General features: G+C 40.8%; 1 protein-coding gene across 21 annotated transcripts in view; it reads right to left on the reverse strand.

The window, feature by feature from the left end:
* Positions 1 to 23966, reverse strand: part of USP19 (ubiquitin specific peptidase 19) — a 46693-nt gene extending 22727 nt beyond the window's left edge. For 2 of the 21 annotated variants that reach the window (XM_087888006.1, XM_087888000.1), the window contains exons 1-16: positions 23635 to 23769; positions 18412 to 18688; positions 12102 to 12158; positions 10935 to 11063; positions 8725 to 8858; positions 8064 to 8435; positions 6140 to 6392; positions 4910 to 5066; positions 4728 to 4799; positions 3734 to 3849; positions 3158 to 3372; positions 2354 to 2552; positions 2082 to 2215; positions 1110 to 1268; positions 894 to 1004; positions 433 to 543 (exon numbers count right to left, since the gene is read on the reverse strand). In XM_087888006.1, the coding sequence (XP_087744132.1) occupies positions 433 to 543; positions 894 to 1004; positions 1110 to 1268; positions 2082 to 2215; positions 2354 to 2552; positions 3158 to 3372; positions 3734 to 3849; positions 4728 to 4799; positions 4910 to 5066; positions 6140 to 6392; positions 8064 to 8435; positions 8725 to 8858; positions 10935 to 11063; positions 12102 to 12158; positions 18412 to 18553 (2361 nt within the window). In that variant the 5' untranslated portion in view covers positions 18554 to 18688; positions 23635 to 23769. Of the gene's footprint in view, positions 1 to 432; positions 544 to 893; positions 1005 to 1109; positions 1269 to 2081; positions 2216 to 2353; positions 2553 to 3157; positions 3373 to 3733; positions 3850 to 4727; positions 4800 to 4909; positions 5067 to 6139; positions 6393 to 8063; positions 8436 to 8724; positions 8859 to 10934; positions 11064 to 12101; positions 12159 to 18411; positions 18689 to 22467; positions 22603 to 23184; positions 23600 to 23634 lie in introns of those variants that run through there. The other 19 variants (XM_087888011.1, XM_087888003.1, XM_087888013.1 and 16 more) reach the window with 14 other exon arrangements.
* Between the last annotated feature and the right edge of the window lie 1041 nt (positions 23967 to 25007).

Genomic DNA, 25007 nt, shown 5'->3' on the forward strand with positions numbered 1-25007 from the left:
GCCTGAGTGCCATGTGATGGGGTGAGCTCCCATTACTTGCCCCAGTTCCTGCCCACCTAGCAGTTTGAAAGCATGCACAAGGGAGTAGATAAATAGGTACCACTTTGGTGAGACAGTAACAGTGTTTGATGCATCTCAGCATATAGTCTGCTGGCCACATAACCATGGAAGTGTCTTTGGACAATGCTGGTTCCCTCGGCTAAGAAACGAAGATGAGCTCTGCCTCCTAGAGTGGGACATGACTGGACCTTTACCTTTACTAAATCTAGTTCTTTACCACTACTAAATCTAGTTGGATTTTTCTATTGAAAAAATTCCCTGGACATTTCAGAAGTAAAGGATACCTTGATTATCAACACTAATCCAAGCTGAAGGATAACAGATAAAAAGCTATTCATGTTATATATATTATATTTAATTTTTTTCTCTCACCTTAACAGGTTTATTGTGAGGTTCCTTTGCAAAGTAGTAGACCGTCAGCACTTTCTGCTTCTGGGGTAGTGGGACTGGCAAATACAGGAAGGGATCAAAAGTGATGGATACCTGCAGCAGTTAACAAAATAAGCAATAAAAGCCTTTATTGGGCATAAAATAATGTGCATCGGAAGCACTAGCAAATCTCACAGAAACATTTATTTTGGGCTTAAAGGACACTATTCAGAAGAAGGAAACAGTCTAGCAAAAGTGTTAAGAAGAACAAAGCAGCAGAGGCCTCACCCACCAGACAATGACATGGGAAAGGAAAACAAAGGCCAAGATTATGCAGAATTGTTATAAAATCAGCCTGGTTACTAACTGCATGAGCAGAACCTACCCCTGCTCCTCCCACAGCAACTAGTGGAGAATACATCCAAATAACACTCCAAGTGTGGAAAGTAACCACAAAATCATACCTTAGAGCACACAGGGCACACCAGCTTGGATTTAAACTGGCCTTGGAACAGGTCGACAATGAAAGAGTCATTCCTCATTTTGTGCCGCTGCCAGGCCTCTTCTGCAACAACCTAGCAGTGAATATCATAAAAGCCAGGATGAGAAACTATCTTGCCAGCTCAGAACCTTATGTGCTCCCTCTAAATACACGCAGTAATAATGCAGGAAGCATTCACCTCATCTGGCCGTCCATCGGAGTCTACCGTTTCTGTGTACGGTTTGTTCTGGATCCGGTTCAGATCCTCATGGAGTCCATCCAGCAGAAAAGCCATGAATTCCTGGGCATCATGCTGGGCATAGCCTGTAAACTGGCTGGCCTTGCTGGCTACAATTGCCTGCAGGAAGAATTGGATTCAGAAACAGCCAATTGTTTGTATGGGATTTGCCAACAGGATCATACCCTTCTCTTCCCTAAGGTGGCTAAATCAGAAGAGCATCACTTAAGGAATGATAACAAAGATGGAACAATTAGGATTTCCTGTGGATTAAATGGTAATTGGAAGCCACATTTGATTCCTCCAGTCACTTTTTTGCAGTTCTTGGAATCCACACCCTCCCAACTTGCATCATGACACTAAAATTCATCTGCAGAACACAAATACATGAAAGTCCAACATGTGTATTTGAATGACATGTATGGAAAAGGTGGACACCAAACTTCTACTAGGCTTAATGCATCTATTGTTAACAACCCACTATTATAAAGGCTACAGCATGTGAAAAAGAGTAGAAATACTTTGGAAGTAAGCCAAGTGTTCTTTTGAACTCATTACTTGAACTGTCAAGATTTTGTAACTTCTCAGGAGCTCATCCTTGTCATTTCCCCCACCCGAGCACTTTGTATATGGTCAGAAGGCACTTCTATCAGGAAAGCTTCATAAATGGACCCACTTGGAACAGCAGATTTTGGGTGAGTCTTTCCTTCTGAACCCTCCCTTTAAGTGATGTGCTGGTGCTAATAGATTAAATTAAAGCAAGTGGGAGTGGATTTAAGCTGTTTTTGTTCCCAGATTTTGTTTAGTCTCAGAATAAAGTTTAACTCAAGGTATCCAGACCTGCCTTAAGCTTCTTGTTACATGCCAGAAGGCAAAATAAATTGATTTAGGGAATACCACACAACCGGTGCGTGCTTGCACGGCAGGCCTTACCTTCAGCTTGGAAGGCTGGAAGGCATGGTGTGTGCCTTTCCAGAGAGCCCGCAACAGCACCGCGAAGCCAATGGCCAGGCGCCCCCCTGTTCCCAGCGGGTTACTGTAATTAATTTCAGACTCAAAGGAGCGATCTAGGAGGCACATACAAGAGAAAGGGGTGAGCATCGGGGCACTTTCTCAAGGTCACCATCCTGAAAGATAAAAGATGAAGACTAACCAGAATATATAGATACCCCCCCTCTCCTTCCCTAACTTGAGATGTGTCTTACCATGAAAGTAGTCCCGCAACTCTCGAGTATTGGAGAGAGACTGGATAACACTGTTCATAAAGCAGGTGTTACCCAGGTTCACCAGTCCTGTAAACCCTGGCAGACACACCTTCTTGTCCTCCTCTTCCTCCTCCTCTTCCACACTCTCGTTGCTGACAGGGCTGTGGGTCATTGGGGGGACCATACAGGTTGGCTTAGGCTGGGAAAAAAAGGCTTTTAGCACTCAAGGAAACAGGGTTCTATTTTTTTCCAAGTTCATTTCTAGATCTTGTATTCTTGGCTTCTATCAATGCCATGCTTCTTTTGTCCCAGGCGAGAAAGTGCTCTTTCAACCAAATATAATGGGTCAAGCCCTCTCAGCCCATGAAAAACTAATTCACACCAGGTAAAGTGTAAATGCTGTTGGTCACTGACATACAACAGCAGTGATATCTGCTTACAAAGAAAATGGCTGCCTCTGTCCAAGTGCTGAAGTTGGGGATAACAAGAAGATGCCTCTCATCATTTTGCTTTTTAAGAGCCCAAATGCAAGACTGGATGGAACCAGTGTTGTTATCTTGCATATATTCTGGATCCCTTCACCCAGAATGAAGATCAGTAGATGGTATTGTCCCACCCCACCAAAGTAAAGCACTTCTACCAACACCGCAATGTTTTGCAATAGAGTCTCACTCACAATTCTGAGTAGTTGCTTTTCCTGTCTACGCAAAATGCTGACCATATGAACGGACCCCTATATTTCCTCACATTCTCCCCATAATAATTGAGAACTACGATACCCCAATAGTTCTCACAAATTCTCACCGAGGGCACGAGTGGCTCCTGTTTCACAGGCAGGTGATCTGATACGGTCCGAGCTGCTACACTATCCAGGCCACTGTCTTCTGCTCGAGGCTTTTCCTTCTCAACTGCTCGGGCCTCTTCTTTAGTGGAGAGAGGGTGCTGGTTACTCCCAGGTTGGCTTTTATCCAGAGGGGTAGGGCCGGTTGGCATGGCAACCTTTGCACCACCCACTGCACCTTAAAAATGGGGAAAAGTGGGCTTGTGGTTAGCAGCAGAAGGAATCAAGGGTAATTATGCTGTACATCCCAGGCTTGAGCAATATGGAATGCCATAGAACCAATCCTTTCCCACAGTGAAATGCATGCCAAACGTGACGGGGCGAAGAACATGCTCTAAGATTGAACCTACATGCAGATTCTGAAGTATCCAGGTTCTTTCTCAGGTCCAATCTATAAGCTGGCCAAACAATGGAAATAAACCAATATAGTTCTCAGTGATCCCTGATCTTAACATCCTCAGCCTTAAAGATCTCTCACTCCCCATCGATACATACAAGGAATCCCTACAGGGTGAATTTTAAAAAATCCAGGTGCAGACCTCGTGTGGCAGGAGCCTCCAGGCCCCCCCAACGCTGGCTGTGTCGTTTCTTCAAACAAATGTTAATCCGGGCTGTAGTGAAATTATATGTACACTGATCTGGCTCTATAAGGTTCCTGCAAGGCAATTCAAACAGGGGAAGCAATGAGAACATCGGACACAATTAGACAGGACAAAGAACTTACAGATACCCTGACTGGGCAATAAATCTAATAAATAAATAAATATACTTCTGTATTATGGAAGAAAGGATTTCCGTATTGCTGTATTTGTTTCTTTATATAGATGAGAAGCACCTTGTTTAATAGGAATACTTGCTAAAAATCTCTGGGCTGTGTACAGTAATACATTTTCAAAAAATACATTTTTTTAATACCTTTACTAAATTTTAAGACAAAAGATAAAAACTACCAAGAACTAATATTTAAGAAAAATAGCAGAAGAAAAAAGAGGACGGAGGTGTAATAAAATAAACAATAAATAAAAATACAAAAAAAAAAATGATAATGACTTCTGATTTGTTTTACAGCAAATGTAAATAAAACTTAGATTGAACTCTTAATTTATGGTTACAACACATCCATTTAAAAAAATCTATTAATATTAGTAATTGTTAAAACAGTATATCATTTGATATTCTTACATTTTGCGCAAAAAGTTCACAAGGGTTAGCATTAAGGTTAATCAATGCCTTTTCTCTAAGTAAGACTTTCCATTTCGCTATCTCAGACAGTTGATCTGAGTTTAATCAATCTGAGTTTAGATTAATAATATTGCTTCCTGAAGAGTCAGAACAATAAAAATCAGGCTTGGGTGAATCAATAGGTCTTATCTGGGTTAGTATAATCAAAGGCTGGTGCTTGTGTTACAGAATGGAGAAGGTGATCATTTATGAAGCAGCATCAGCCAGAATATATTATTATGGCCCCTAGAATATATTTCAACAACAACAACAAACAACAACAATCAAGCAGAAATAATTCAAATTTGATACCTGAGTTTCACCTGCCACCTGAATACTGAATGAGCGCTGCAGCCTTGGTGAAGACGAAGAAAGTTGGCATCACTGCAAAAAGATTATGTATTTTGATTCTTTTCCCGCTCAGTAACCATTCCAGTTAACTTCTGGCTAGGGTAAGGAGAGGGGGGCTGGTCTGTCACCAGTAATCGCCATACCTTGTTTGGAACATGAGTGTAAAATCTTGTTCCCGAAAGTGTACACTGGACATCTCTTTGTGAATCTCCTTTACATAAACGTGCACTACCATAGAGTCGTTTCCTTTCTCATAGGAGTCATTCTTCACAAATGTCAGATTCACAATGGGCTCTGGTTCTAGCAAGAAAAAGATAAAGCAATAATGACAAAAGGACTATCTTAAAGAGAAATTTCCAGAGAAATAATCTTGTGATTCAAATTTACATGTGTGGTTGTCTCTGGGGATAGGCTGTAGAAGAAAGAAGTGGTTAAACCACTGGCCAAACACTGGGCTAGAGTATCTGCATCAAAAGTTATATTCTACATAAATTATGACAAAAGGGTATATAACATGATTCTGGTAGGCATGTCCCAAGAGCTATGCAAAGCACTGAACCAAACTCTCCCCTCCTTCCAGGACAGACAATTGTTAAGCCTGCAGGTTAGCAACATAGCACCTGCAGATGCTGGCGTATCCACTAGACTCCCCGCAAAGCAATTCCAACTCTCCAAATCAATACAAAATTAATTACCATACTTTAAAATCCATCTTTAAAAATGCCTGAAATCTTGCAAAGAATATATTTTGACAATCCTTGGCTTAGCCCCCTTTCTACCATAACTTCTGTAACTCCATTCAGCACCATCAACCTTCTACCAAGTCATACTCTTGGTCCATCGTGCATTATCTCCTCCTCTAATAGGCAGCATCTCTCTCTATTAACAGAAAGCATCTCTCTTTATTAGTTGGCTGCTCAAGCATTTTAAAATCGAAGTTCAGGAACACAGGAAGTGTTTTAATACAATAGGGTTCACACACTGCACAGTTTACTTCTCCAGTTTGTTGAATAGGTCACAATTACCTGGATTCATGTAAGAGAAACTTAAATAAATCACATTTATATCTTAGCACAATGGTTGAACCCAGAGAACTTATTCCACTGACTAGGAGCAGATGAGAATTTCAGAAAGGCAACTTTCTCAACTACTAGTGAAATCTGTCATTACTGGAATTTGCAATTTTTACACAAAACGGGTGCTCTATAATTCCCATTTAACAGCTAACAATTATTCCTGTTTTTCAGAATGTGTGCCTACTTAGTTGTCTGGGCACAGAGCTGACATCCATTTAATCCCTTAACTCAGTTTAAACAAAGTTGGGCAATCACGGTGTACCTACATAAACATTCAGGATCTCACTCTTTACTCACCAATACTAACAGCCTCTAAAGCATCACTGTCCTTGGACCAGACTCTCGTCTCAGGATCTCTGGGATGCAGAGAGGAAGGGAGTCCCTCCCTGAAGGCTGAGGCAGGGTCTACTCCCTGAGAAGCTTCATGGGAGCTGGCTAGTTGAGGGAGTCTCTTCTCTGGAGGGGGCCCACACTGATTGGGCAAGGCATCTGGAGGGGCCACAGGCTGCTGCATTTCCATGCATACCGATTCCCTCTCTGGACCCTCAATCTGGTAATGTAGGAAGAAAACCACAATCAGATGTAGAAGTAAGTAGGATAGAACATTTAAACTGAAATGTATCGACAGATTCCAACATACATGTGATTCATTAGAAAATATTGCTAATAACAGAGAACTGACATCACTCTTAACTGGAGTAAGCATGATGATGCCCTCAGCCACTGTTTCACCAATAAATGCCTCAACTTGTACCACCAAATTTCCTGCTAATTGTCTTTGACCTTCTTATGAACTACCTTATTTTTAACCATGGTTTGGGGAAGGAGTTCTCTTTTACTCGTAAGTTTTGCTCTACTAGGAAAATGATTTCTGACGAGCAGAAAATGATAGAATCAAAGGAATGGTTGTGTGTTCTAAAGTACCTTTCCCTGCCTTATATTCAGATTCTTCGGCAAGTTATTTATTCATCATTTTGCTTTTCTGGGTGTTTTGGGACTGGCTGGGCCCATGAAAGTGGTAATTCTGTTAACATGTTTCTCCAATTAACAGCTATATTGTACCATCTCCCTAAGGTTTCAAATCCCCAAACATGCCTACTAGCTACAAAATGTCAAATGAAAGATTGTGTAATAGTGGCAAGGATGCTTTTGGTGGTGGTGGTGGGAAGCTGTATTTAGAGTGGTAATGCGAAGGACTAATGAGGAAAAGCCAGACCAAAAATTAAATTCAATTTAATATTAATTTCATTAATTACACACATTTAATATGATTACTCTGTGTGTGTGTGTGTGTGTGTGTGTGTGTGTGTGTGTGTATGTATGTATGTAGGAGATGGGCAGTTAAGAAATAAAAACAAAAACAAATACTCTTACTCTTACTGGTTAGCTGAAAAGGTTGGAGGGATTATAGATTGGAGATGTAAGGAAATATTAGTACTGGAAAGCCCCCCCCTCCCCGCCAACAAAACCCTACCCCCATCCTAGAAGAAAGTAATTGTAAACCTCTTCAACACTCTTGCCAAGTACCATGACATCAGCAAGAGCACAACTCCAGAGACACTTCACCTGGTATCACCCCTGAAAATTACAAATCAGCAGCAATTTCTAAAGGGACCCTGGAAGTTGCACCCAACATTGTGAGATGACATATAGAAGCTTCGGTTGTTCATTCAGGAAGTTGAAATCAAATACCCAGGAATATAACTTTTTTTTTCTATTTGTCTGATTTGTTTTCCTTCGATGGAACTATCAAAACCGGGTCCACAGCTACTCCTCTTAAGCAGCAGCACAGCAAAGATTGTATAAAGCCTATCCAGATAAGCAAGACGATAAAACTCCACAGAGCAATTAAATATGCTGAAGCGAGGAGACAAGTTTGAAATTCTCTTCAAGATCAAATAGAAAATCTGGGCTACAGTAATTTCCAGTCTATATTCTCCCAACATAAAAAGAAGTCTTGGCAGAAGAGCTATGAAACTTGCCAATAGTCTTAACAGTATTTCTGCTCTCAAAGTTAAGCAATAATAACAACCTAAATCCACTGTGAAATGCTGGTTTGCAGGTTTAATAAGAATCCCAATTTTTCCTTGCTAGAGGAAGCCGTTTCCTCTGACAACAGGAACTCTCAATGTCTCTTTTTGATGTATGGGAAAGGTCAAGGATAAACTTTTGATCTCAATCCTGAGTCAAAAATCAGCATAACTCACCCCTTGTTTCTTACCTTTAGATCCAACTGGGCAGTCCCCTCAGCAACTTGGTCAGTTCTTTGATGGTCAGTTATTCCAGATAGCCCAGGGTTCCCCATGCTTCTGCTTTTCCTTTCCTCCTCAGACAAGCTGGCTTTGATACACACTGCCTTGATACCAGGTCCAGTTGGCAGTCTTGGGTTGATAGGGTTCCTCCCTCCCACAGTGTCATTTTTCCCCAAACTTCGCTTTGGGTTAGGAGGGTCTCGTTTGCATCTGATTAGCTCCACAGTACTATCAAGCTGGGGTTCTTCAGACATTTCCCCAGCAGAAAGGGCCTTCTCTTTGCCATTCTCCTTACACGCAATCCTTTTTGGATGTTCTCTTGAACCGTCTTTGTGGCGTTTCTGGGGGGAGAGGGGGGAGGGAAATGGGCAATAAATCAAACCCAAGAGAAATATATTGAATAAGCAACAAGTTCCTATCAGACTTAAGTTCGTCATGCTTACAAGAAACATATAAATTCCAGCTAATAAGAGATTGACTATAGAGACCACTGAGCCTGAAAACAAATGATGGATCTCTAGAGCAGTCCTACAGGGAGAAGATGGCCTAGGGATGACTTGATCCAATCTTGCTAGAGTTCAAGGACTCAGGAAAGCATGAAGAAAATATCAGATATGGGATGAAGCTTACAGAAAGTGAAGCCCAGTTGTGCAATGGGATCTTCTTTGGCAGCACCAGCTGTAAGATATTGCTTTTCTTGAACTGGACTTTGGTGCAGGAACTTTCTATCTCCTCGTAGAATTCACAGCTCCACTGACGGCCATCTGAAGGAAGAGACAGGGCATAAGATTCTTCTTTGATGGTTAAGGATTAAGGAACATGTACCACAGCCCTGCACCACTGCAGGGCAAGACAGCATTTGGTTAGCATTTGACCTGATGAGATGTTGTATGAAATCACACTTATTCTGAAATAAATAGGATGGTGCCTTGCTCTCCTTGTGAAATACAAGCTTTTAAAACCTTTCTCCATTGTGTCATTTTGTGTTAGAAAGGAACCTCTGCATAGACACTTCATTGCTATATGCTATTTATAAATTTATAAATATTTATTTATAAATAAATGCTATTAATTTATATTGTAAGGGAATGAGGGGTAAACTGGAACTTCTGAAGGACAGTAACAATTGAGCCAAGTAAATTTTGTTCCTTGAACATTGACAAGTTGTTACTTTCTGTGTGCTGAACATGTGTTAATAGGAAAAATAATGAGCATTATGAAGGCTTATTTTTGTGTCTCAACAGCATACTGTTTTAATGAATGAAAAATCTTAGTTTCACAAGAGCCTGCTAAACTGCTAGGTTACATAAAGAAGCTGTGTTTTGTTCTTCAAATCATGTACGATCATAATTATGTTTCTAGAATGCTTGATGATTATTACGTTTCAGCTTCTTCCAGAGACTTTAAATGTTTGATCTTTATTTGCTATGATGGATTTTTTTTTAAATAATTTTTTTAAAGGATTCAGCTATGAAACAGCAGCTAAAGACTAAAATATGTCTCCTTGTTATGTTGTTAGTCTCCTAAGATTTTAATTTTATAGATACTTAAGAATAAGATGGGATACAATAAAGCCTTAAATTAAAGCCAATAAATTTCTCATCACTCCAGTTTTTTCTGCACCAAAAAAAGTTTTTTTTTTAATTTGTCAAGCTGAGAGTTGTATTGTCTTTTGAATCATGAGGAAAAAGACAAAGAAGTAAATGGGGCCAGGATAAAAACTGCATTTAAATTAAATTACAGTTAATATAAACACTATATCATACTTCAGAAACATTATACAAAGATCTAGCTTTCTGGAGAAATTATAATGATGGGAAAGGTGAAAAGAGAAAGAAGAAGAGGATGACCACTGACAAATACATAGATTCAATAACAGTAGTGATGTGTGCATCATTAGAAGATTTGAAGAATCAGATTGGAACAGATCCTTCTGGAGAAAATCTATCCATGTGGTTGCTAAAAATCAATAGGAACCTGATGGCATATAATCAATCAACTCATATGAATAATTTCCATTTCCCGTATCACATTAAAAGTCACAAGTTGGCTGCAACTGCAGGTTTCAGAGAACAGATGGAGCCCAAGGGCTTCAGGTTGTATGCCACTGTTCTAGCCAGATATCAATATCCCTGGCACATATACAGTGGTACCTCGGTACTCATCCTTAATTGGTTCCAGGAGGTGCTATAAGTACCAAAAATGATGAGTACCAAACCAATTTTTCCCATGGGGAATAACATAGTGAATCTTACAAGGCAGCTGACACCAACAAGTTCCAGCTTGTATGTTGAGTACCAAACAAACAATGATTACTGGGACAAAATGTTTACATCAAAATGCGTTGAGTACCAAATCTGATGAGTTCCTGAACAGCTGAGTACCAAGGTACCACTGTAGTGTGCAATAATGATTCTAGGCACTCTCATTCCACTTTACACAGAGCTTTGTGTAATAAAGAGTATTATTCCGAAAAGTTGTAAATGCTCCTTTTCACAACTGCTTATTTTCCGTGACAATATATTTCCTGCTGGCTTTTTCATAACTTATTCATATCTAAACTTTAGTCATACATTGCAGGAAGAGCTATATGATGGCCTTTCTATCTCTGGGAGACTTGGGAGTCCCAAGTGCTTTGCATGACCCCACATCAAGTGCATTAAGCTGCTCTCCCATTTTGCCTTCTTCGGGAAAGGGTTTGTTTGTTTGTTTGTTTATTGCTGCTGGTGGACAAAAAACTGAATTTAAAAAGTTATTTTTTTAACAAAAGGAGAAACTATTTCTTCTTTTCATGCTAATTAAGAACTCTATGAATAAGGAAGGAAAGTCTGTATTAATACCAGGTAACTTGATGACACAATTGGTGTCTGTGAAAGACGAATCCACTTCTTCCACTTTTGGGTTCCTGCTGCCCAAATTCAGTTTCACAATAACCTCATCAGCATTCTGCTTCCATTCCAGCTGCAGGTCTAGGAAACAGACAATGTCAATCTCTTATCTGTGAGTGGTAAGTTAACAGCTAACTTCCCAAAATAGGAAAAGGACAGACTCTGAATAGTTAGTAACATGGTACACAAGATGCATTTTGATCAATAATTAATATTGCCACAAAGAATGTTACAATGGGAATTACATAAACCATCACAGAAAAAAGTAAAAGCCAATGTTCAATAACAGTACATTAAACCATTTATTGGAATTATTGCAACTCAATGGTCAAATGACCCTTGTGAATGAATGTTTGCAGCCCATCACACAGAACAGCTAAACACTTACTAGATGTCTTTAGAAAACCACTTTCCTAATTTTATCTCATATTTGATTGGCTACTGGTCATGGTCATGCCTTTAGGTGGCTTTTCTAGGAATCATGACAAGGACAGCAAATGCTACCTCATTTGTGCCAGAGCGCATGATAGGTTTTAAGTCATGTTGACTCTTCCTTTCCAGTCTCCTAACTGGAAGGGACGGCTAGAGGTCAATACCAGACAGGACTGTGGGGGTTACAGAAATCATGTATGTGAAATACTTCTAACACTGACCCAAAATACTAAATATTTACTTAGCCACTGGCTCAAATCATGTGAAGATGGAATCTGTCAAGAAAGTGTGGCATCCTGATTCAATCACACCCAAGCTTTGATATGGAAAAAGACAAGATAATATTCCATGGGAAATAATCCATGGTTGAGAAAGGAGAGGGTTCAGGTTCTCTTGTGGATTCATGTCCCCTTGCCCTGAGCTGGTTTTAGAACATGCTTTCCATGGCTCACGGGAATCAGGAATAGGCTTGCCCGTACCTTAATCAAGCAGGAACAAAGCTTTATGTTTATGATTACAAATCCCCATTTCTTTTTCATGCATCTTTTACAGCTTGCCAGGCTGTTAATCTTCTAGAGATTGTTGAGGGAGTTAGTTCTTATGTCAGAGAAATAAGACGTTCAGAAAACACATGAAAACAAAGTAGGTGGCTTGAGCTCCATTGAGTTATGCATTCATCTGACTTACCGTCCACAGATTCCCTGTGCCAATGGGGCTCTACCAGATTCAGGCTAGCAAAAGTCTCTGGTGATCAAACAAATACAGAGGTGTGCTGTTTGCCAAGAACCATGTGAACAAAGGATTTTTCTAACTTTGAAGCAGGCATTCATACATTACAATCTGCGCGCTTTCCGCCGTGCTCTCAAAACATTCCTATTTCAGCAGGCCGGCCTGGCCTAACCTCTTTTTAAACTGTTTTTAAATTTTTTAAATTTTAAATTTGTCTTATAAATTTGGGGTGTTTTAAATTTTGTTTTTCTGGGCCAAATTATTTAATTGTATTTTAATGGTTTTTTAACATTTGTATTATATGTATTTTATCTTTTGGCTGTTCACCGCCCTGAGTCCTTCGGGAGTAGAGCTCTATACAAATTTAATATATTATTATTATTATTATTATTATTATTATTATTATTATTATTATTATTATTATTATTTACATTTTAACCAGAATACTTTCACAGAATTAACCATTGTTGCCTGAATAGGGATCTGCACAGATCAAAAGGGAGATAAAGAAAGCAACAAGACTAGACTTAAAATCAAGGGTGAGGACTCTGTGGTCTACTCACTTGTTATGGACTGAATTTCTTATCAGTCCCAGGGATACAGGTAGTCCTTGACTTAGGACCAATCAAGCTACCTAGATCTAAACCTGGTTTTGAAGTTCCAAAATTCACCCTCCCCACAATCATGCATTGGCGGCTGATGCAGTGTCCTGCAGTCATGTGACCATGTTTTACAGCAATTTTGCTGAAAACTGGAAGTTATTTCCAGTTTTCAGCAAAACCACAGCACAGCAATCACTATCACATTAGTTTAACAACTGCTACAAAAAAGGTTGCAAAACTTACGACAGTCATGACACATGACTGTAATGGGTAGATTCCATTACAGTCATATGTCAAGGACTACCTGTATGGTTAATGAGGAGCAACAATGCTAAGAGTTTTAATCCAGCCTTGGTGGAAGGCCACATCTCTGCCTTAAGGAATTTTCACGTTGGCTGGTTATCTGACCTATGGCAACAAGTGTTAGATGTCATGTCACATTATAAAATCAACACCTTAACTAAAGAATTTAATCTCACGTCCCTCTTAATCACATAGTTGTAACACATGCACGAAAAGTGTCTGCAACATGATAAAAAGATATACTTTGAAACATGTCTCGCTGGGTGGCTTATACAAGCATTATGGAGATCATAGAGCAGGCTTCTTTGGAAGGACTGTAGTCTCTACCAGTAACTCCTGCCTCTTCTGCAATTATTTCACCATCCTGCTAAAAGCTGCAGTTTTATAAAGAGCACAGGCAGTACAGAGCTAGCACAATCACTCACCTGTTTCTTTTATCACATAGCTGTGAAGGAAGGCCACAAAGAGCAAAGAGGACAACAGTACATTTAGTCTACCTAGCATATTCTTCCATACTTGCAACATTTCTAAATAACAACATTCTATTCAAAAGAGTAAAGCTTTCTTCCTCACAATGAATGTTTCAACTTTCATTTTAAAACATTTATCAAGTCTATAAGTATAGAATTAAGTTTAAAAAGTTAAACTTTCCACCACGATCTCAGTCATTCTGAATTGCATTTCTTTGCACCTTTTTGCAAACTCCAGATCCAATTCCTTAGCAACACCCACTATCCTGCACAAGGTCCTTATCCATTCTAAACATACCCTTTTTGCCTATTTGAGAATATCAACAACATTTTTACCAAGGCCACAGTGATAGTTTGTATACACCTTACTAAGACTTATTTGTCGATCATGGTTACTGAATAAATTACAATTAGCTGGTTTTATACATTATAGCAGGACTGTCAAACTCCTGGCCCGAGCCAGATGCGTCACACGCTGGCCGCACTCATGCCTGGTTTAGCAAAGGGGGGAAAAGTGATGATGTGATAATGTGAGTTTGACACCCCTGCATTATAGGGAAAAAAACAAAAATACACTATGGCTTAGTGTGCCACTCAAGTCTTTCACTTGTACAGCTGCAATCACTGAAATCTTATTTTTTCTTTCACAACCTTTCATCTCATTGTTCTTATCCTATTTTATTGTCTGCTCTATATTACCAGGATTAAAATTGATTTCCCCTATAGCAGCAGAAGGGAAGCAGCAGAAAAAATATCACGGAGTTGTAAATTGCAGACTCCAAACCTAATCTGTAATCTTATTTGATGGACTTTCTCCGCATTGGCTTTACTAGATAACCCAGAGTTCTAATACTGTGACAGAAGAAACATTTGTGAATTCATTTTCCTACTATAAATGACTATTTATAACTCTATGTCTCTCCTTACTGACCTCCTTTCCAAACTAAAAATCTCCATCTGCCGTAAAATTTCTTTTATGCAGAAAAAAGTATTGTCAAAATCTACTGAACTAAAACAAACTACCCCTTGTGGCTAAATGTCCACCCATTCATTCATAAGAAGAACCAGGAGTCTATGGAGCAGAGGATCCTCTGTATTTGCTGCATGTTTTCTGAATGTCCATAGTCTACCAGGAAGTGAGATCCATTAGATTCCACTTACTTTGATGCAAAATAAAAAAATAACTGTTTAATGCCTGCTAACCTTATCTGTTTCTTACCTAAAATTGCTCTAAATTGTGCATGTATGTAGCATACAATACTTTCCTTGGCATACTTCCTGATCACCTGGTTTCATTTTGAAAAATAAGATTATTTAATTAAAATGAATTAACTGTGACGCTAACACGCTGTAATGCTAGCTCAAGCAAAAAGGTCTATTTCCGATAATGCTTTGTGCCCTTAAAAACATTCTTATGAAATGGTGGTGTGGTGCACAGCTTTATTTGGGAGTGGATCCCTCCCTGACCACCGCCAAAACAAAATGTAAAAATAAACCAAGATAGAAGAAAACATTCATTCTGTAGTGGGGAACAGCCTCACTGGCCCGTTTGCAAATCTTTCTTCCAAATTAACTTTCATAGGGAAGAGGGGATTTGTGGGGTTTTTTTTTGTTTTTTTTTTACAAATACAGCATCCTCTAGCACCCTCCCTCTGTTTTTACATTTCTATATACAATTTCACAAAACATATATTAGCTATCTTTCACACATTTTTTACACCTTTACCCTAACATAGATGCCCTCCATATATGCATGCTTCAATTCCCGGAATTCTCAGTACTAGTTATAACTAGGTTGGAAAATTTGTCTTAAATGGTACTTTTAACAGTGATGCAGTGTGATTTTCTTTTTGTTCTAGTTTGTGCTGAACATTGGCAATGATGTGACCAATGTAGTGATTCTTGATCAATCAATTCATGGTAATGCTATAGTATATATTTTCTTCATGAAATCCAGCTTCACTTTTTGGAGAGAAGGAAACAACGTGTTTGGATTTTCCCTAACAACTGTGGCCTGCTTCAGACCCAGTGCTAAGTCAGGATATTTTTTTACCAGTTTGTTAAGAAAACGGTCTGGTTTGCACATGTGAAGTCATAATAGATGGCTTATTAATCGCCCTAAGAGAAAACACACGAATTCCATTGCAACTTTAGTTTATAAATGTGCAAAAGTAATAGTGATATCTGAGGAATGAAAATGAAAACTATTCTTTCCAGCCCTAATCACTAGGTACTCTTGTATTTTCTGAGCCACTGGTTCTATATGATCAATACCAGCGAAGAAGCCCTCCCTCCCTCCCTTTTTTTTTGGCCACCCATCTCATGTAATATGACTCTGGGTAGCATATAAAACAACCAAAAAACAATTTTAAAACAGTCAAAAGTTCACCAAAAGCTATTATCAAAGGTTAAAACAGAGTATCAGATTATAAATAATAGAGCTATCTAATCAAATTACTATTCCCGTGCAATCCCCAAGACTGTTGACACAATCAAGTTTTAAGGGATTTCCGAAGGCTGATAGACGGAGCCAATATCACCTTAGGGGAGATATGATATTCCACAGGACTACACCAGAGCAGAAAAGGCTCGTGTGCTGGGTCCTGTAACTCCTTCACAGGCAGGACCCACAACACATCCGTTCTGCTGAAGCTGATGGGGTGGACAGATATAACCGGGAAGAAGTGGTTCCTCAAATAACCTGGCCCCATGTCAAAACCAGAACCCTGAATTGACCCAGAAGTAAACTGGTGACCAATGCAGCTCACAAAGCAGAGATGTAGCATGTGCTGCTCTAGGGACATATACAACTGCCCACACCATTGCATTTTACGGAAACTTCTAAATACTCTTCAAGGGCAGCCTTATGTAGAGCCTACTTTAGTAGTCCATCCAGGAAGTGACCAGAGTATGAGTTGCTGTGAGTAGAGTTTCCTGATTCATAAATGGGTGGAACTACCACATACTCTTTGAAGGGAATCATGAGTGCAGGAGGACCCCCCCTCCCCAAGATGCACAATGGGTTTGTATGGGGCAGTGCAACTCCATCCAGTACCAAGATGGCAGAATCTCAGAACTTTAACTCCAAAACACAGAGCTACTCAGTCTTGCCGGGGTTCAGTTAAATCCTGTTGTTCTCTCATTGCAGGCACGGGGATAAGACATTAACAGCAACCCAAAGGTGCTTTTTCAAAAGGCAACCGGACATTGTTTTTTCCTTGAAGACATTTCACTTCTCATCCAAGAAGCTTCTTCAGTTCTTGGATGAGAAGCAAAACGCCTTCAAGGAAAAAACAGTTACCTTTTGAAAAGCACCTCTGGGACAACCATGACCTGGATGACTGAGAAGCTCCATAAACATCAACAGCGATGCTTAATTTGGCAAGAGCAGATGTATAACTGGATTTCATCTTCATACTGATGATACCTCAGCTCATGGAGATGCATGATCTTACCCAGCGGTTTCATGTAGATGTTGAAAAGGAGAGGAGAAAGCACCAAATCCTGTGGAGCCCCACCCAGCAGAGCTGAGGGCAGGATCTTTCTTCCCCAATCACTACTAATATCAACCCCAGAGAAAGGAGAAAAACGAGCACAATAATGCACCACCAATCTCCATCCCTGGATCCCATCCAGGATATCATGGTCATTTATATCAAAGGCTTCTGAGAAGTCGAGAGTTAAGATGGATATATAACCACCATCCTGCTCCTGCCAAAGATCATCTAAAGGTGTGACCAATTCCATTTCCATTCCATAGCCAGTCCTAAATCCAAACTAAAAGGAGTCTGCTTCATTCTGCATTCTTTGAACTTATTGCGTGACTACCTCCTCCATCACCTTCCCTAAAAAGGAAAAGGTTTGATACTAGAAAAAAGTTGCCCAGTGTATAGTGGGTTGCAGGGATGGCTTCTTGAAGAGGGGTAAAGCAACAAAAGAAACAAGTCTCCTATCCAAGGAATTAACCACCACTAAAACACACTTGCATGATACTCCCTGGGCAGTTTTAATTAGTCAGCCCCCTCTGAAACCCCTCAAGGTCCATCAGTGCTGAGGACAGACTAATCTAATAGGTTCTGCCTCCCTGAGGTGTGTAATGGTGCTGGAGAATCCCAGGGTAATCAAGGCATATCTGACTATGACAAAGGGAGACATTAAGAGTTCCCCCAATTCCAGATCATATTGCCATTGCTTGGACAGGAAACCAGATCATACCTGGGTTGGGCTCTGGATAACCTGGGATAGGCCCATGGTTGTGATGGCAGTCATGAAGTCTTGAGCTGCCTATGACCACAACCCTAAAGAAGGCAGATTGAAGTCCACAGAAGTCTAGAAAACTAGCAACAATCTCAACTGATTCCAAGAGGCCAACTTAATGAACAGGGTCTCCCATCCGGTAACCTGTGGAGCAGCCCCTAAAGCCTTAAGAGACTCTTTGATGACAATTAACACAACTCCTAGCCCGGGGGTCAGCAACCTTAAACACTCAAGGAGTCATTTGGACCCGTTTCCCACAGAAAAGAAAACACAGGGAGCCACAAAGGTCCTAACCAGAAGCCCCCCATTCAATTCCGGAGCCGACCAGAAGTCTGGTTCCCCCACCATAGAGTCTTCTCCTAGCGTTGTGTTCTTTTTTCTCCACCTGTCCTAGCCAAAAGCCTTATCAATTGTGGAGCCGACCGGAGCCGCAGCAGAGGGATGAAAGAGCCACATGCGGCTCCAGAGCCGCGGGTTGCTGACCCCCGTCCTTACCCAGGAGTCTTAGTTGTTGCCATACCTGAAACCCAACTGTGCACATTTTAGAAAGGGCCAACCCCTCCCTTCCAGCCAGGTCTCGGTAATACATGCCATTAAATTTATAAATGTAGTGATACCTATGGCTTAAATCTGTACCTTTCTTTGAGTCACTGCCAGCTGGTTTCTCGCCTTCCTTACTTTCCTGATTGGCCCGATCCTTTTGCTTCTTCTTATTAGTTGCATCATCCACTCCCCGAGCTGTTCTCCTCTGACCAGGGACACTGGCACTGCTGGACATTTTCAGCCGTTTGGAGGAGACAAACAGCCCACCGGGGTCGGTGACAGACTCTGGGTCAGGGGTGCGACGTCTTCTTCCCGAGCCAGCTATCTTGGCGATTCTTTGTGGTCAATCTTTCTGGCAAGGAACAAATGCCTGGAGACATATGGAAGGATTATCAGATTAGTATGGCAAATTTAAAAAGGGAAATACCCTAAGCTAGTAGAAGCTATACTGAATTTATTTTTAAAAAAACATAAGCAGTGGATCAAATCCCTGGCCCATCTAGTCCAGCAGTGGCCAGGTAACATGGAAACCCAGTAGTTTCCTAGTAAATGGCCTTCAGAAGCAGTTCCTCTGTCATCAAAACCAGTAGCCATTGATCCCCATGAATTTGTCCAACCGTTTTTGTTTTTTTTGTTTTGGAAGCCACCCAAGCTGGTAGCCAGCAGCACATCTCATGGTAAGAAAATTCAAAACTTTGTTAGACATTGTCTTAGAAAAAATTTCCTTTGGGCTGCTCTAATTATTCCAGAATTCACTTTCATTGGTCGACCTCTGGTTCTAAAGTTTTGGGCAGAGGAGAAATAGCTGTTCCTTGATTTTATTTATACCATGCATAATCTCAGTCACGTCCTCCCTTATTCACATTCTTCTAGTCTAAAAATCCTCAAATGCCACAACCTTTCTTCATAGGTAAGCTGTTCCAGTCCCTTGATCATCTTAATTGCCCTTCTCTGAGCCTACGTTCCTTTTGAGATGAAGCAGCCAAAACTGCACAGAAATAAACAAGGTGGTCCATAACTACAAGCTTTTAACAGAAACCAAAGCATAACGGTTATATTTGGGTTTTAATACTACTGAGCAGTAAGGGCAATACTCCGTCAGGAAGGCAATATTTTAGGCCTTAGCTTGATTTAGAAATAACTGCAAAAGACTAATACTTTGTGATGAGAATTTTATTTGACAGAGTATGAGTACAGCCCCCACAAAAAGTTAAGATGAAAATCATCTTAAGAGAGAATGCAACGGAACAAATGGGTGCCTTAGCCGTCATGAACCAATTTGCTGTCATCTGATATCTTTCCATTAAACTCAGAGCAGCTGAATGCAAGTTAGTTTCTACACTGGACATGGTTGCTATGAATGGGAGCAGAAGCTGGCTAAAATACACAGACACACACATCACAAGAAGTCCTTGATGTCTATTTATAGCAATCTCCTATCCCCCCCCCCCATTGTAATAGAATGTATTTAATATGTTATCTGCACCTTAAATATATATCAGCTCGGGACTGAACCACATCATAAATATCTCTGAAACAATACCCAAAGAATCTCAGCTTGCTAAGGCGGGCAATGCAGGCTTCTTGCTGACTCCAGGCAGACACTTGTCTAGTCCCATTCCTTGTCAGCATAGTACAGGTATCCCTTTAGATAGCACAGGAGTTTATTTGTCAAATGTCACTTTCAATTTCAATCTTCAGCATTTGTTCAGAACAAAGAGAAAAGAACAGGTTGCCATATGATGAACCCATAATCATCTATTTTATTTTCCAGATTTATATTCTGCTAATATAGCTATTAAGAGCCCTCAAAGGTTATTTTCCCCCAATTTTTGCATTCTTTATGAATAATGAACGAAGAAAAAGGAAGCCTGGGAATTGTAATTTAAATTCATACAGTACTTCTCAAGAACCACAAGAAACAAATCATGAATTTTCTACGTGAACAGGGACTGATTTCTGAGTTATAACAAGCTAGTTGTCCCTATCAGTTTAAACTGACAATGATAATTTCTGAAGTAATGATATGGCACATGCCATCCCAAACTAAACAAGAAAAAATAATGAATTGGCATTTCTGTTTAGTGGGATGTTATGGTTAACGTGTCCAAACCATTCCAAAGGACTGTGCGACTAAAGACTAATAAAATGTTTAAGGCAACAGCTACAACACAGGATGGAGAAAATTTACCCTTGCCTGAACAAAAGGCGGCACTACCAGCAGAAGACAGGGACAACCCATGCTTTTTCCAAGAAATATAAGATACAGGAACCAATCAATATTCAAGGGAACCAACCACAGACATCTGGTTTTTAATTTCAAATATTGATCCAACATATAAATGCAAGCTTAACATCCAGGCCTAACATAGTACCTTCCCTGCATGTTAGAACTAAACTTCCAGAATTGCCAGCCAATGATTTTATAGCCTATGACAAATTTTAAAAAACAAAATATGCTGACTTGTGATATTTTTGCAAATTAAATCAGAAAAAATTGTTAACACTTATGTAACAGGGAGTGCCCATTTTATTTTCAAAATACATTTTCACTTTTCATTTTCCATCATTGAAAAACATGATTAGACAATAGGAAAAGATTATGTTTCCATATACCAATCTATGAGATCTAAATTATGATAAGCAGACAAGTATGCCATCAGAATTCAGGAAATGTTTATGTAACAAGTACAGCCAGATCACTTTCTCCAATGAGCTAAGTTGCTTCCTAGAAACAAGCAAAACATAAATACAAACAAGTTTGCTAATTAAATAATATAAACTAAACTGTAAAAATCTTTGAAATATTTTTTCTAGGCTTCAGAAAGTAAATGATAAGATTTAAGGATTTTTTAAAAGATAAGAGATAGGGTATATAGGAAGAAGAAATCATTTGTTCTATTGAAGATAAGATAAGTTACTAAAACTGTTTATACTTGCGATAAAGGGGGAAGCCATTCCTTTTTATATATATATTTTCGTTACTACATTTTTTGTTTTCTTTATTTGCTGCACTTTCTATTTTAGTTAGTGTTAATTGCCATTTTAGTGCAATTACTATAAGGGAAGAACGCATCTGGGAGTGAAGCGCAATAGCCTTCATAAATGTTGAATTTGCCTCACATTATTAAAACCCTATCTTTAGAACACAATTAACGGACATCATGCCACCTCAAAGAACGACTAAACATTTCAGAGGAACGCTAGGGTTTTTTTTTTCCTTTTTGGTAGCCACGGGGTTCTAAAAGCCCTAAATAAAACTTCAGAGGTAGAAACAGAGGTCTGAGATCGACAAAGATTTAACTTGCAAAACACGTTTTGTCAAAAAGCTGGTGTGGGACAGTCTCCTGGGTAATCTGACTTCTTCCTTTCACCAACATGAGGCAAAGGAAGGTACCCAAAGCGGATTTCCCTGTATACTTCAGCATCTTTGGGGGGGGGTTGGACTAGAAGACCTCCCAAGGCCCCTTCCTGCTCTATTCTGATTGACATCTAATCCAACCCTCCACTGCCCAAGCAGGAGACCCTACACCATTTCTGACCGATGACAGTCCAGTCTCTTCTTGAAAGCCTCCAAGGATGAAGCAAATTCCCACAACTTCCGAAGGCAACCTCTGTTCCCATTGTTTGATTGTTCTCGCTGTAATAAAATTTCTCCTTATTTCTAGAGGTCAAATAATTTAATAATCTGGGCTGGACCAAAACTGAAATCTGTGTGACTCATGCAGAGACGTAGCAGGCCACCCTCTCTCTTTAGGGACTTTGCAGCATGCAAGGATTATTGAGAAGGGTCACTAGGTCCTGAAGTCTATAAGGAAGGTATCATTAAGGCTTTAAAGCAGTGGTTCCCAACCTTCCTAACGCTGAGACCCTTTAATGCAGTTCCTCATGTTGTGGTGACCCCCAACCACAAAATTATTCCTAAAACCATTGAAAATATGTGTTTTTCCGATGGTCTTAGGCAACCCCTGTGAAAGGGTCACTCGACCCCCAAAAGGGCTCCCGACCCACAGGTTGAAAACCACTGTGCTTACCTTTGGCTGTTCACCGCCCTGAGTCCTTCGGGAGAAGGGCGATATATAAATTTAAATATAAATAAATAAAAATAAAGGGTTCCTGCCACTTAGCTAGACAACCGGGCTTCCCTACCTGCTTGGCTCGTAGAGGCTTTTTGATCCCCAAAAACGAACCGTCCCAAGATCTCCTCCTCCTCCTCAGCACCTGACAGGGTTGTCCCAGAAGGAAGGAAGGAAGGACGCCTGTCGCGGAGGCAGCTACGACTTTCTGGCCGGGATGCGAATAATAATAATAATAATAATAATAATAATAATAATAATAATAATAAGAAGAAGAAGAAGAAGAAGAAGAAGAAGAAGAAGAAGAAGAGAAGAAGAAGAAAAGAAGAAGAAAAGAAGAAGAAGAAGAAGAAGAAGAAGAAGAGAAGAAGAAGAAGAAAAGAAGAAGAAGGAGAAGGAGAAGGAGAAGGAGAAGGAGAAGGAGAAGGAGAAGAAGAAGAAGAAGAAGAAGAAGAACAAGAACAAGAACAAGAACAAGAAGAAGAAGAAGAAATGGTGTGTTGTCCCGATTGTAATTGGAGCCCTCGGAGCAATACCCAAAGGGCTACCCCGCTATTTAGAAATTCTAAATTTGCCGGACTTGAACATTTTGACTCTACAAAAATCCACCTTACTCGGAACAGCTTACATCCTCCGACGATACCTTAACAGTTCCTAGGTCCTTGGTTAGGACTCGAGCTGCTGAGCTATTAACCAGCCTCAAAGGCTGTGAATCTCAGCAAAGATTAAATAATAATAATAATAATAATAATAATAATAATAATAATAATAATAATAATAATAATATTACGCTCTTCTTTTGCAACTGAGGCAACGGCGGAGCGCGGGGGACGCTTCTACCACAAGAAGAAGAAGAAGGCGGCGGGGTGGTGGTCGTCTCCCGCCATTTGGCGCCGGGGTCCACGAGGCCGAGCGCCGGCATGCACGCAAGGAGAGGAGACGGGCGGACGGGGGATTACCAGGCCACCTGCCGCGCGAGGGAGGCTGAGCGCCTTTGAAGTGACAACCGGCAAAGCAATGGCGGGGAAAACGGCTTCTTTCCCCCCCCCCTCACAGAAGCCCCACAGCCAGCGCCCCTCGTCCCCATAGAAACACCTCCCGGTTTAAAGGCCCCTCTCCGCGGACTCCCAGGCCCCGCCCTCCGCCTCTCATCCCCAAATCTCCCCCCCCACTCCTTCGCCGGAGCTCTCCCCCCTCCCCTCCCCGACAGCCCTGGGGGGGGGGTGTAGGGATCACTCACCGGCCCCCTCCCCCTGCAGGCCCCCGGCGACTCCCCCGCCCCCCGCGGTGGGTTTGGTTGGCTTTGGTTTCGAAACCAAGTTCCGAACGGGCAAGACGCAGGAGGAGCCAGGCCCGCGCCCCGTGACGTGTTTCCGGAAACCGGTAACGCTGCAAAAAAAAAAAAAAACCAAGCCACGTGACGCGGAGGGAGGCGGGGGCTACCACGGCGCGAGGAGAGGCGCCCCCTCCTACCTACTTACCTCCCCCCCTCCCTCAAGTCGAGGAAGGATCACGTGAGCTCGGGAATTCTGCTCGCGATCGGTGCAGAAGAGGAGGAGGAGGAGGAGCAAAGGAAGGGGGAGGGGGGGAAGAAAGAACGCCTCCGCCTTCGTGACGTCATAGCGGGCTCCCATGGCAACTGTTCTTGTTAGGTGAGGGTTTGGTAACACAAAGCCTTAATTTGCCTCGGGGGCTGTGCAGCAACCGGTCCGACCCGATAGCGTGATTAATATAATGCGGAATTGAAATTCGGATTACCGATTTTCTGTTACGTTGCTATCCGACAAAGGGAGGGAGGCCACTGTTCTTTATTCTTCTTTTTTTTTTTTGCAAGTATTTTTAAATTAAAAGATTACGATTACAATATTAAAAAAAAAACAAATGCAAGCTGAAAGAAAGAAAAATGGTAAAAAGGTGCAAAGGAGAAGAAATGGCAAGACGTAAAGAACGGGACAAAGAAAAGCAAAGAAATAAAAGAATATACTTATGAAAAGAAATACATAAATAAGTGACTTATAATCTTCATCATAACACATAAAAACAATTTCAGTAACTTTTTGCTTCCTCTTAAATTAGAACTGATGAACTTCCCATACAAATCCATAAAGTATTTCAATCCTGGTATCAGCAACAGGCCATTAAAGGTTACCAGAAATAACAGCATATCAATTTTAATCTTGAGCAAGTAAACCAACGTTATATTGTAGGAAGTTAGCACCCACCCCTCTCCTGGAAGAGTGAAATATTTTAGGAAATATGAAAAAGGCAGAATATTATATTTCCCTGGGATAAGCATGTTTTGAAGCAGCTCCCATCTTCCTGCCCCCATCCTTTGTCAATGGGCCATTAAAGCCTGGGCCAGTCTATTCTACATAACAAAGATCTACCTCCTTCAGGCAGAAACCATAGTAGGAATTGCTGAAGATCCAACAAAGATAGGATTAGCCCTCTACACAATAGCAGCAGAAACTCACCACATGTGACCTGGGAAGCACATGTGGCCATCAGCCAGCAAGGCCCCCATCCCCTGGGAGTCTGACAACCAATCAGGATACTCTTTCGGGGCCCCAGGAAGTTCAGAGCCAGGGAGAGCATAAAAACCCAGGGACTCAC

The sequence above is a fragment of the Pantherophis guttatus genome, chromosome 2 (genome assembly GCF_059756535.1).
Source record: "Pantherophis guttatus breed Tessera chromosome 2, ASM5975653v1, whole genome shotgun sequence".
NCBI classification, from domain to species: Eukaryota; Metazoa; Chordata; class Lepidosauria; order Squamata; family Colubridae; genus Pantherophis; species Pantherophis guttatus.